General features: G+C 44.8%; 1 protein-coding gene across 6 annotated transcripts in view; it reads right to left on the reverse strand.

Moving 5' to 3' along the window:
• Nucleotides 1-444: 444 nt before the first annotated feature.
• Nucleotides 445-13,388, reverse strand: part of LOC115192542 (nuclear factor 1 C-type-like) — a 111,192-nt gene continuing 98,248 nt past the window's right edge. For 3 of the 6 annotated variants that reach the window (XM_029751163.1, XM_029751166.1, XM_029751161.1), the window contains 4 exons: nucleotides 13,038-13,282; nucleotides 9,918-10,092; nucleotides 8,551-8,636; nucleotides 445-544 (listed from right to left, as the gene is read on the reverse strand). In XM_029751163.1, the coding sequence (XP_029607023.1) occupies nucleotides 524-544; nucleotides 8,551-8,636; nucleotides 9,918-10,092; nucleotides 13,038-13,282 (527 nt within the window). In that variant the 3' untranslated portion in view covers nucleotides 445-523. The remainder of the gene's footprint in view (nucleotides 545-8,550; nucleotides 8,637-9,917; nucleotides 10,093-13,037; nucleotides 13,283-13,388) is intronic. The other 3 variants (XM_029751164.1, XM_029751162.1, XM_029751165.1) reach the window with 3 other exon arrangements.

Raw genomic sequence — 13,388 nt, forward strand, 5'->3', positions numbered from 1 at the left:
GACTTTTGTTTCTGCAGGTAAAGGGAGGTTATTGACCATGCGCAACCAGCCTCCCCTCCCTACTTTCAAAAAGAATATGTTTTTACCGTCCCAGAAGTATGATCACTGGAACTGAATTCTTCTCTTTCATGTTGATTAAGAAAATAAAGGATACTTATTTTGCATATATGAAGAAGCAGCACCTGTAGCGGAGGAGGGGGGGGGACTGGGTTCATGGGGTCATGTCTCTGCCCCACAGTTAATTTTGGCTGCCAAACATCCTCTTCTCTTTCTATCTTCTTTCTCTCCTTGGCCTCGCTCTCTCCCCCTCTGTCTTTTATTCCAAAAAGGTGTGTTGAAGCATATTTTATGTTGATATACATATATAAATATATATGCACACATATATTTATATATATACATACTGTATATATACTGCATATATATACATTTCCCTCTTGCATCTTTTTTTTTTTTTTTTTCACAAAAAGTGTTGAATCTCAAATCCACGTGTCCATGCCCTTTTCGCTTATCCTTGTGTTGTTTAGTTCCCCAGGTACCAGGACTGAAAAAAAGAGCAAACATTTTCAGATTACACATGAATGGCGGACATTTTTCATTGATATTCAAAGAAGACAATAAGAAAACATTGTTTCTCTCGATTTTCACATTTGAGTACACTGCAGATTATCACAGTCAATGTACAGGTAACTGCCCAAATAATGGAAACACTTGATTAAATGAGGGACATAAAGTATATTGAAAGCAGGTGTTGGCACACAGGTGTGGTTCCTGAGTTATTTAAGAAATGAACGTCCCATCATGCTTAGGGCCATAAAAATGCTGGGCAGGCCATTATTTTGACTACCATGGCAAGGCCCCAATCCACAGGGCAAGAGCAGGGCCGGTTTAATGCAGGGGCTTATCAGGGCTGAAGCCCCTGGGCCCAGGCCTGTGGGGGGCCCAAGAGGCAGCCCCAAAAAATCCTCAGATGGGGCGAGGAGAGGAGGTAGGGGCCCACGTGGGTAGCTGCCTTGATTGGGTAACTGATTAATACAAATTAAAAAATGAACTGCATAATAAATAAATGTGACTGGTCAATTGTGTGAGTCTGTGCGCAAGCCCATAGTTTATAAAAGAACAACTGTGCCTCAAGTTTTACCACAAGCACATAAGGTATCTGCCAACATTAAGGAAACACCAACATAGGAACTCTATATCAGGTGGTGAGAAAGGAAGGCCCGGAAAATAATGAAATACTCCAGCTACCCAATACTGTTCACTCTACTTCTGCACGGCAAGCGGTATTGGTGCATCAAGTCTGACACCAACAGGCTTCTGAACAGCATCCACATGCCATAAGACTGCTAAATAGCGAACTAAATAGCTAACAAAATGGCTGCACAGACTATCTGAGTTGACCCTTGTATTTTATTCTTATTTTTACACTGTCTCTATGCACACTCACAGGGCCCTACACACACTGATACTCCAACACATATAAAAACACTCTATCATTTTCTCACACATACATAATATGCACATACAGTTATCCTGCCTCTACACACACCCACTAACATACAATCATCATATAACGTACGATGCCGATACTCTGTTTAACATATATCCTGATGCCTAGTCACCTTACCCCTAAACATATCTACCTCTATCACGACAGTATCCCTGCACATGGTAAATATGGTCCTGGAACTGACCCTTTATATTGATATGCTTACTTACTTTATCAGGTTCTTCTTATTTCTTGTTTTTATATATTGTGTGTTTTTGTTCTACCTTGATATTGTTAGTATTACATTGTTATTGATTACTGCATTGTTGGGGTTAGAGCTAGAAAGAAAGGCATTTCACTGCATGTGAAATTAAAACTTGAAACTAAAGTGTCTTAAAAGGATGTTGCGCCACCACAAGCTGCCAGAACAGCTTCAACGCGCCTTGGCATAGATTCTACAAGTTGACCTAAACCATGCCAGGAGAATGCACCTCACACCATAACATCCCTTGTTTACTCAAGTGTTTCCTTTATTTTGGCAGTTACCGGTATGTCTACAGTCGGGAACGCTGCAGTCTAGGCAGGATGCGAGACAAATACAGGCTACAGCTTGTTGCGTTGTAGCCATAGACATACAGTGCCTTCGGAAAGTATTCCGACCATTTCCACATTTTGTTACATTACAGCCTTATTCTAAAATGGATTGAAATGCATTCCAGGTGACTACCTCATGAAGCTTGTTGAGAGAATGCCAAGAGTTGCATCAAGAATGCCAAGCTGTCATCAAGGCAAAGGGTGACTACTTTTAATAATTTGTTAAATACTTTTTTGGTTACTACATGATTCCATGTGTTATTTCATAGTTTTGATGTCTTCACTATTATTCTACAATGTAGAAAATAGTAAAAATAAAGAAAAACCCTTGAATGAGTAGGTGTGTCTAACCTTTTGACTGACACTGTATATATAGTATATATATATATATATATATATTGGCTCCTAATATTGTACAATCTGTGTGTCGCTTCATTGGCCTGGGCTATTGTTTGTTTGAATTCAATACCAGGTTGATCTCATTTTGTGGTGTCAGAGTAGCCAATCATTTCGGTAATTTGTGTGGTATTAAAAAAAATTCTGCTAATGTCTTCTGTCATGTAAATTATGTAGAATTGCATGAAATGTGTTTTTAAGGGGCTGATTTTTTTCATACCCTGCAAAAATGTTTCCCATGTGTAGAAATCCTAAAAAACGCTTCTGCTCAACTGTAGCCTATGCCACATGGCAAACGTTATTGGCTTTATTATAAAGGGTATTTTTCTTCAACAGTAAATTTACCACGCATCAAATTGCATCTTGGTGGACGAGGGGGGGACGAGGGGAGGTGGCAAGAAAAAAAAACAAAGCCCCGAGGGCCTATGATTTCTTAATCCGTCCCTGGCCACGAGTGGTCACTGAATGGTTTGATGAGCATGAAAACTATGTAAACCATTAGTCATGGCCGTCTCAGTCACCAGATCCCTACCCAATTGAACACTTATGGGAGATTCTGAAGCGGAGCCTGAGACAGCGTTTTCCACCATCATCAACAAAACACCAAATTATATAATTTCTTGTGGAAGAATGGTGTCGCATCCCTCCAATAGAATTCCAGACACTTGTAGAATCTTTGCCAAGGTGCATTGAAGGTGTTCTGGTTCATGGTGGCCCAACGCTCCCTATTAAGACACTTTATATTGGCGTTTCCTTTATTTTGGCAGTTATATATGTCGTATGATAAACAGTTGAACTTTTATGTCTACATCAAGTGCATAAATTCAACATAATGATGTTTTGCTTCAACAACTAATATTAAGAGGGCTAAGAATTCCTGTCAGTGTGTTGAATATTATTATGTAATTGTAAACCCTGTGTGTGAGTGTGTGCGTTCACAGCGCATGTCAGTGTTGTTTTGGGCCTACTGTACAGTATGAGATGCCATGTGAATAGTAGTGATTGTGAATAATGCATGACCAAGGTAGTTTTGTGGCCAACTCCAGACACAGTGCTTTATTTTCACAGTGTTCTGCAATCAGTGTCTTCTCCACTAATGGGGCCCAAACACTTCAGTCAGGATGACCAACCAAATGGAGCAATTCAAAATAATATGGAGTAAAAGAGCTGCTACAGCAAGAAAGATCCCAGCAGGATTCCACCCAAACCTTTTAAAAAAACATACTAGGACTTTGGCATTTGCCTGCAGACCACGGAAATTTTACAAAAACAATTGACAGGACTGAATAAAATAAAATTAAACACGTACCCTCAGCCCCCATCTTAACATTTTCCACCAAGGTTTATGTCATTTTAACAGCCCTCAAACAGACCTCTTTAACTGCACCCAATTGTACTGATTTAATCAAGTTTAAAAAGGAAACCTCTTGCCTATTCTTTGTTAATGCTCAGAGTAAAATACCTTGTGGTCCATGGCTCCAGTCTCTTAACTCCTGCCTGCCCACTGTTCACCAGGTACACACACACACACACACACACACACACACACACACACACACACACACACACACGCACACACGCAAGCACACTGCGAACAAATACACACAGCGAATGATAACACACACACACACACACACACACACACTGCAGTGAGCCTGCTAGTATGCTTATAACCTCGATGTAGTGGCGCTTCATCATTCACAGATGTACAAATTTGTACCTACTTATCACTGTATTCTGGGGGAATGAGGAGTGAGCTATGGAGCTATGGACAGGCTCTTGGAAAAACTTTGAAATGGGGTTTGGAAACAAACTGCTGAGCAGGGTTGGGAGAAACCAAGCCAAAGCCACATTAAAGAGGCAGTATTGTAATTCAGTGGAGTTGCCTGGCTCATAGGAAAGGCCACAATGGAGGTTGCCAGTCAAAGCAGGGGGCGATGAAGGTCTGTGCCAGGAGAGTGAACTCTGGAGGGCCCCTTGCTTGTTGAGTCTATGGGGATAGAGCCTACTGTAATGACTGGAGCTGCTGTCTTCCCTGTGTCCATACAGCAGAGTTCTTAAAGAGTGCAGAGGGTAAATGCCTATACTGTAGGCTACAGGCACCATATCTTAGCAATTGACAAAAAAATTACTGCAGCATTCAACACAGTATCCAGAGCCTTCTACTACTGGCATAATTGAATCAACAAATGTGTTAAGTTTTGGATCTCATCGATGCAATGAATTAAAATGGCCGCATGCCATTCGGGGGGGGGGGGGGGTAAATATACAATCTACCTCCGCTCTCAAGAAGCCAGTCATGATTCAATACATTTTCAGTTTACGTTATAGAAACACAATACTTGCCTCAGTGGAGCCTGGCAATTTACATTGTGAATTCCCCCCTCTCATTTAGGCATTTCTGTGGCAACCTCCTGGGGCTCTCTCTTTACAAATAAGCATAAGCTTTGCCAGACCTCTCTGCATTGGGCTCAGACTCCTTCCTCAAAACAGAACAAGTCTCTCTCTTTACAATATATTGTAACAGTGATGAACTTGCTTTGCAAAGGCCCAGATTTAGGTCAATAGCAGGAGCCCTAGGCCTAGAGCCACAGAGAGCCCTGAGGTTGTGCTGACATTACGGTCAGTGGAGCTGGAGCAAACAACCAGCTGTGTCCAACTCCTCTTCATACTTGGGAAAGGAAAGACACATGTTTAATGGGAGTGATATGACATGTAGTAGTGAGACTGGAGACTGTTTGAAGATGCAGTAGTACTGGCCCTATAGTCCAACACAGTAATGTACAGGCCAAACCAGAGCACAACACACTATCATCAACATATTAACGTGTGAGGCTACAGTACATAAATAAAGTCAATCCCTCAATTATTCAAGGACTCCCATTGTAACAATTCATGTAACTATGAATGAACTTTGGACAACAGCGAAGGGAGGAGCAATCAGTGAAGCAGTAGTTCCCTCTATGACCTCTTGGTGGAAGCCTCTCTCCCGTACCACTCGTTTGTTCACAACCAATTCATGGTAAATACATTCATCCTATTGCCTGTGATATGAATGATGCATCTCAATAGTGTACCATGGCAATGAGTGTGCTTACTAAAATAAAAACAAAATGTTGAAGTCATCTTAAAGTTTCAAGTAAAAGTCCTTTAGGTCCCTTCAAATGTTATGATTTAATGGTGAACTACGAGGAAACAGGAATTACATTTAGAGAACGGAGGAGGTTCCAAATATGCTGCAAAGAAAAATAGGTAGTCTTCTAATTTCTCTCTGTTGCTTAGGAAAGGCGTTCACCTTTTCTTTCAGCACTCATGTTGCATAACTTATTTCATTAACTTCATTATTTGCATATTATACACGCTTCCGAGGAACCAAAAGAACATTTTAGTGATTGGAAAGACAAGCAACTGCAGCCAATCAAGGTTAACTGTGGTGAGTGTCTCACTCCAAAAACAATATTTTGTTTCTTGCAAAATGTTTCCCCCGGTGGGGAAAGCATAGCTATGAAAATACAGAGCTGGGACAGAGCTCCACAGTTAGAGGGTAGCAGGAGAGCTACCCAGCTGTCCCCTCAACGCAGCACACTATTGTACTGAACTCACTGGCCTTACACTGAGTGTACAAAACATTAGGAACACCTGCTCTTTCCATGACAGACTGACCAGGTGAATCACGGTGAAAGCTATGATCCCTTATTGATGTCACTACTCCAATCAGTGTAGATGAAGGGGAGGAGACAGGTTAAAGAAGGACTTTTAAGCCTTGAGACAAATGAGCCACGATTGTGTGTGTGTGCCATTCAGAGGTTGAATGGTCAAGACACAATATTTAATGTAGGTGCCTTTGAATGGGGTATGGTAGTAGGTGCCATGGCCATCGGACTGAGTGTGTAAAGAAATGCAATGCAGCTGGGTTTTTCATGCTCAGCAGTTTCCCGTGTGTATCGATAATGGTCCACCACCCAAAGGACATCCAGCCAACTTGACACAATTGTGGGAAGCATTGGAGTCCACATGGGCCAGCATCCCTGTGGAACGCTTTCAACACCTTGTAGAGTCCATTCCCTGACATATTGAGGCTGTTCTGAGGGCAAAAGGGGAGGTGCAAACTCAATATTTGGAAGGTGTTCTTAATATTTTGTACACTCTGTGTATATTATTATATTACTATGCTGCCTTTGAGTCATTATGATGATGTATTTTTCAGAAGAAAAAAAAACCTTACTACTATCCAAAAGAAAATGATGAGATAATTAAAATGTAACCAATAGTGACAAACACACACACACACACACACACACACACACACACACACACACACACACACACACGCACACACGCACACACACACACACTCCACAGTACACACTGCATGCACTGGAGCAGGTTTTCAATCAATCCCAGCTTTTTTTGCGCAGTGGACGGATCGCTAGAAGAATGACTAGAGCTGGATAGGCTTGACTTTGTTTCTTTCCCACTCCCTGAAGTCCAAGTGCATCCTGCAATTACATCATGTCTGGTTTCCCTTAGCAACCAGACAGTCCTGGACGTGACCATCCTGAATAGGCTCCTCCATCCCCTCCCCCTCCCCTCCTCTCAGTTAACTGCAATTTTTCCAACTATCGACCTTTTTCACAACTGCCACCAGTTTGACGCCAAAACATCGACAACAAATACATATTAAATAGTGAAATAAATTAGTGTGTATAAAATATAAAATGATATTTCATGCTGAAACCCTCATGTTAAACACCAATTGTATTCACTAAATTGATGGTTTATATTTAGGATAATGTTTTACAGCTTTGTCATTCTATTGTTTATTTTACAATCATATTATTTTATATATTTTACATGTGATATGGTCACACATAGGGCCAAAGATAATTACAGACATCTGTGATAATTTGAATTACCCAAAAGGGCCACTAGATGTCTTGTGATAAATTACATAAAATCCTTGAAAGTGACCAGAATTATGGTAGTTTACTGGTAAACGTCGAACATTTCCAGTAGTATACCTTCCCTTTGCAACGTTAGTTGGGTTACAACAAAATAAAATGTAGCCTGGGGTGTAGCATTGTCCCTGTCTTATTGCATTACACTGTGTTGGTTACTATTGCATGTGCAGGATCCCTGTGTTCTTTCATGTTTCTCCTGGCCAGATCTGCTGACTCTGCCATTGTGCTTTAGATCTAATTCACCTCTCAAGTTACATTCCTAAACACACACACGCAGGCAGGCAGGCAGGCAGGCAGGCTGGCTGGCTGGCAGGCTGGCAGGCAGGCAGGCAGGCAGGCTGGCTGGCAGGCTGGCAGGCAGGCAGGCAGGCAGGCAGGCAGGCAGGTCGGCAGGCACCAACAGACCTCTCCTAGCTCAGCGGACTCTTTCTCACTCATTCTCTCCCTCTCTCACTTTACATCATCACACGCCTCGCTGAGGTGCACTTGCACTTTTTATGGAGCAGGGAGCACTGCAATGCAGCAGAAAGCCCCAAATGCCTCAGCTCTGCAGCCACATTGGCACATATAGAGGTATTGTGTTTAGTTGGTCTTTTAGTCTTGCAAAACAGCAAAACAGTGAGACCAACTTTAACGTTTAAAGTTGGTCGTCCAAATTCAAGACTCATCTATCTCTAAATGGAAGTGAAAGCCACGAGTGTTAACCGTGAATAACCAAGACCTCACTCTGAGGTAAATGTAAGAGAGAAATGCTTTTAGCCATGTGAATCTCTCTCACACAGGGAAAAGCCCTGTTACCTCAAAAGGGTCCTGGGCTGGCTGTGAACATTCAGACCCTGAGGCAGATCCTAGCTAATGCCCTCAGATCTATAATTGAACATAGACATATGGTTTTGATATCAGAGCGAGGAACAAAGCCAGGGGGGTGAGAGAGTTTACAGCTCTGAACTGCCAACAGGAGTAGAGGCCTTTGGTATGCATGACATCAGCAACTTTCTTAAATCATAGTGATAAAGAATATTCAAATGAGTATATAGATCAACAAGTGTGAAACAGAAAACGGAGAAATCGGAGTTGCTTTTCTCCAGTATAGTTATCTGTGCTCTGTACCTGTGCCTGGTAGAGTCCGCCAGGGTCTCGGGGTCCAATCCCTACAAAGGGGCGGTTGGCAGGGGGCGTCCCTGGAGCTGAGTATGCTGAGAGAGAGAGAGAGAGAGAGAGAGAGAGAGAGAGAGAGAGAGAGAGAGAGAGAGAGAGAGAGAGAGAGAGATGACACTTAGAACTTCATGGCTTGTTATGTAAATCACGGTAGACATTAAGAATGGCAGATGTGTTATTTGACCGTTATTTGAAGGGAATTGGCCTGCCTCAGTGTGTTTCCAGACAGGCAGAGTTTGCATATAGACACTAAGTCAAATTGTCATCTTAATTTGGAATATGCATGACTTTGAAATACTTGGCCGCAATACAAGACCTCAGAGCATATATCAGAACTGATTTTTATCATAACTTATCTTGGTCACATAGTAGGTCACTGATCACATCATAGTAGGTCACTGATCACATCACAGCAGGTCACTGATCACATCATAGTAGGTCACTGATCACATCATAGTAGGTCACTGATCACATCATAGTAGGTCACTGATCACATCACAGCAGGTCACTGATCACATCATAGTAGGTCACTGATCACATCATAGTAGGTCACTGATCACATCATAGTAGGTCACTGATCACATCATAGTAGGTCACTGATCACATCATAATAGGTCACATCTTGGTCACTGATCTATGGACAGTTAATCACTGTTCATTTATGTCAGCATCCAACAAACTTTGTACTGTAACTTTCCAATAAAGATTGACTGAATGGAAGCTGACATAGTGGAGGAACTTGCAGAGATTTCAATCAAAATCCCACATGAGGATTTATTGGTATTGTTACAGCGTCCTCACGGTAGTAGGTACGCATATTGATCTGTCCTGCGTGTCTCTTAATTAGATGATGGTGATTAATGACGGTGGGAGTAGGAGTTGTATTACAAGTCTGCAACGCCTGAATGCTTTCTCTCTCTCTCTCTCTCTCTCTCTCCTCTCTCTCTCTCTCTCTCTCTCTCTCTCTCTCTCTCTCTCCTCTCTCTCTCTCTCTCCTCTCTCTCTCTCTCTCTCTCTCTCTCCTCTCTCTCTCTCTCTCTCTACTCTCTCTCTCTCTCTCTCTCTCTCTCTCTCTCATAAAGGACTGAGAGACAATAGCCTCACCCTTCAGGTGCTGAATCATTTATGCTTTGTTTTTTATAATCACATCCAGCACATAAGTGTGATGGGTTCAGGGCACAGGTTTTAGAAAATGACATGAATCATCCAATCAAATGAGTCATTCTCTGTATAACAACCCGATACACACACACACACACACACACACACACAAAAACTATAGTCACTGAAGACCTAGAGGCTGGGAGTAGCAGGCTCACCAACGGCCCACTTACTGGGTGATGTGGGGGAGTTGGCTCCCCCGTCCGAGGTGGTGGTGCTGGACTTGGAGTCGGAGGGCAGCGTCAGACGGGGCATGCCGGGGGGCGGAGGAGGCGCCAGCATCTGGGAGGAGATGTAGTGACTGGGCAACTTCACTTGACCACTGCCATTCAGCTGTGAGGGGAGAGAGGAGGGAACACGTCAGCTGTGAAGGGAGAGAGGAGGGAACACGTCAGCTGTGAAGGGAGAGAGGAGGGAACACGTCAGCTGTGAAGGGAGAGAGGAGGGAACACGTCAGCTGTGAAGGGAGAGAGGAGGGAACACGTCAGCTGTGAAGGGAGAGAGGAGGGAACACGTCAGCTGTGAAGGGAGGGAGGAGGGAACAGGTCAGTTGTGAAGGGAGAGAGGAGGGAACACGTCAGCTGTGAAGGGAGAGTGAAGGGAACACGTCAGCTGTGAAGGGAGAGAGGAGGGAACACGTCAGTCGTGAAGGGAGAGAGGAGGGAACACGTCAGCTGTGAAGGGAGAGAGGAGGGAACACGTCAGCTGTGAAGGGAGAGAGGAGGGAACACGTCAGTCGTGGAGGGAGAGAGGAGGGAACACGTCAGCTGTGAAGGGAGAGAGGAGGGAACACGTCAGCTGTGAAGGGAGAGAGGAGGGAACACGTCAGCCGTGAAGGGAGAGAGGAGGGAACACGTCAGCTGTGAAGGGAGAGGAGGGAACACGTCAGTCGTGAAGGGAGAGAGGAGGGAACACGTCAGCTGTGAAGGGAGAGGAGGGAACACGTCAGTTGTGAAGGGAGAGAGGAGGGAACACGTCAGTCGTGAAGGGAGAGAGGAGGGAACACGTCAGTCGTGAAGGGAGAGAGGAGGGAACACGTCAGCTGTGAAGGGAGAGGAGGGAACACGTCAGCTGTGGTCCCGTGTGGCTCAGTTGGTAGAGCATGGTGTTTGCAACACTAAGGTTGTGGGTTCGATTCCCACGGGGGACCAGTACGGAAAGAAATGTATGCATTCACTACTGTAAGTCGCTCTGGATAAGAGTGTCTGCTAAATTACATAAATGTAACGTAAATGTAACACGTCAGCTGTGAAGGGAGAGAGGAGGGAACACGTCAGCTGTGAAGGGAGAGGAGGGAACACGTCATTCGTGAAGGGAGAGAGGAGGGAACACGTCAGTCGTGAAGGGAGAGAGGAGGGAACACGTCAGTTGTGAAGGGAGAGAGGAGGGAACATGTCAGCTGTGAAGGGAGAGAGGAGGGAACACGTCAGCTGTGAAGGGAGAGAGGAGGGAACACGTCAGTCGTGAAGGGAGAGAGGAGGGAACATGTCAGCTGTGAAGGGAGAGAGGAGGGAACACGTCAGCTCTGGGGGAGTGGGGAGGAGTAGGGGAGCTTTACTGCTGTAGCACAGATGGTAGAATACTACATGCCACAGCACTGTCCCTGTCTCTCTTCAACTATTTCTCTGTCTCTCTCTCACATGCTTTCTCTTTCCATCAGGTGTGTGTGTGTGACTGTAGGTTGGTGGCACCTTAATTTGGGGAGAACGGGCTCGTGGTAATGACTGGACTGGAATCAGTGGAATGGTTTCCAGGTGTTTAATGCCATTCCATTTGCTCCGGTCCAACCATTATTATGAGCCGTCCTCTCCTCAGCAGCCTCCACTGGTGTGTGAGGGAGAGAAGAGGTAGAGCGAGTAATGTCCAGGGCACTGCACTGCTCAGCTAGTCATCCATCCACCCCTCCATCCATGGCTGCTCTTACCCTGGCTGGCCTTGCTTTCAGATACTCTCCTCTCTCCAGAGGAGAGGACTGCTCACTCACTGTCCTCCACAACAATGGATGAGCAAATGAGTCAGCTACATTGTGGTGCCATGCGTTCGTCCTTTGTGACTGCCTGGCTGCAGTCGCACTGCAGCAGGGGGAATTTCAATGACTCTGCAGAAACTTGGCCGAGCAGAGCCCAGCGTGGCTGCTGCTGGGGGCACTTCTGATACAAGTAAATGTCTATCCTCTCCTCTCTCCCTGTGCCAGACTTGTGCACTCTGCCAACATCAGCATCACCGCCAGAGACCTACTGGAATCTCCTTCAGGTTCATTCCTCTAGTGCGCCTACCCCCACCCCTTCCCTCCATCCCTTCACCCCTTTCAAGTCAATACAGAAACAGTATGACAGCTTCATTGAGCAACCTGGCTTGTAATGCCAGCCTATTTAAAGCAGGGAGGGGGGGTCATTTGCATGTGGTGCAGTGGCAGGTCCTCTCAGGTCTGTGTCACATATTGGTAATGAATGTAACCATGTCTGAGGAGCTGGTCGGGTCCCAGGATCAGCAGGGTTGCAGGCTGAGTCTAAACAGAGCAGGAAGACTGAAGGCTTATTTTCCTCTATGTGACGGGGGATTCACCACTACTGTACTACCAGACAGCCAACACATTGAATGACGGTAAAAATCTAAGAAGTTGGCTAAAACACATATAGTTATTACAATGATTTTGTGGCTACAGATCTATTGAATTATTGCCAACTTCAGGGAGTGTTAATCAATCTGAGAGTCACGCAGGGCTGTGGTGTCTCCATTCTGCAGTCTGGAGCAGAGGGGAGGGGGAGTAACAGCTACGTGAGGGAATCCTGCCGCTCTCTCAGGTTATGTCACCTACAGTAGAGTATCCCCAGTCCACTAGTAAAGACCACGGTGGGGGAGAATATGGGAATGAAATGGCATTTCATACAGTCTACAGGCCATTTGAGACAGGGTGACGACATAGGAAACAGGAAGCATGAAGGAATTAAATATCAAACAAACGATTAGGTGAATCTATAATAGCTGCTGCCTCGGTAAAAGCTAATGGTGATCCAAATAAATAAATAAACAAATGAATTTAAACAACAGATGGAAATAACACAGTTCTCTGAATAAACCACACCCTCTGAGTGAGTGAACTTTAACTAACATTACCTCAAACTTAAGGTCTTGCCATGAAATCATGGTCCAAAGACGATGTCATACTACAGGTTCTGCTAGATGAACACATAAAACATGGTGAACAGGAGGCCAACTTTCTCTACTGGGTTCCTATCTAGTATGAGTAATGAGTAGGGGGCAGAAGTTTTACTGACCAAATGACCTGACCAGGACAAACTCGGGGCCCTAGTTAGAGTTGTTAGATGGGCTGGACTCACTGGGCTGGGCTGCTGGTTGGACGGGTCACAGGCCAGGGAGACCAGGTCCTTCAGCGGATCTTGGGAGCTGAGGTGTGGCGGGTAGCGGATGGCGGTGTGGGGGAAGTAGGAGGTGGACTGGGGCAGGATGGAGGTGGTGGGGAAGTGCAAAGACGAGGAGGGGTGCGGACTCCGAGAGATCCCTGCACAGAGAGAGAGAGAGAGAGAGGGAGAGGGAGAAAAGAGAGGAAGAAAGACAGCGAGAGAAAGAAAGACAGAGAGAGAGAGAGAGAGAGAGGGAGAAAAGAG

Source organism: Salmo trutta, chromosome 4 (assembly GCF_901001165.1).
Source record: "Salmo trutta chromosome 4, fSalTru1.1, whole genome shotgun sequence".
NCBI lineage: Eukaryota > Metazoa > Chordata > Actinopteri > Salmoniformes > Salmonidae > Salmo > Salmo trutta.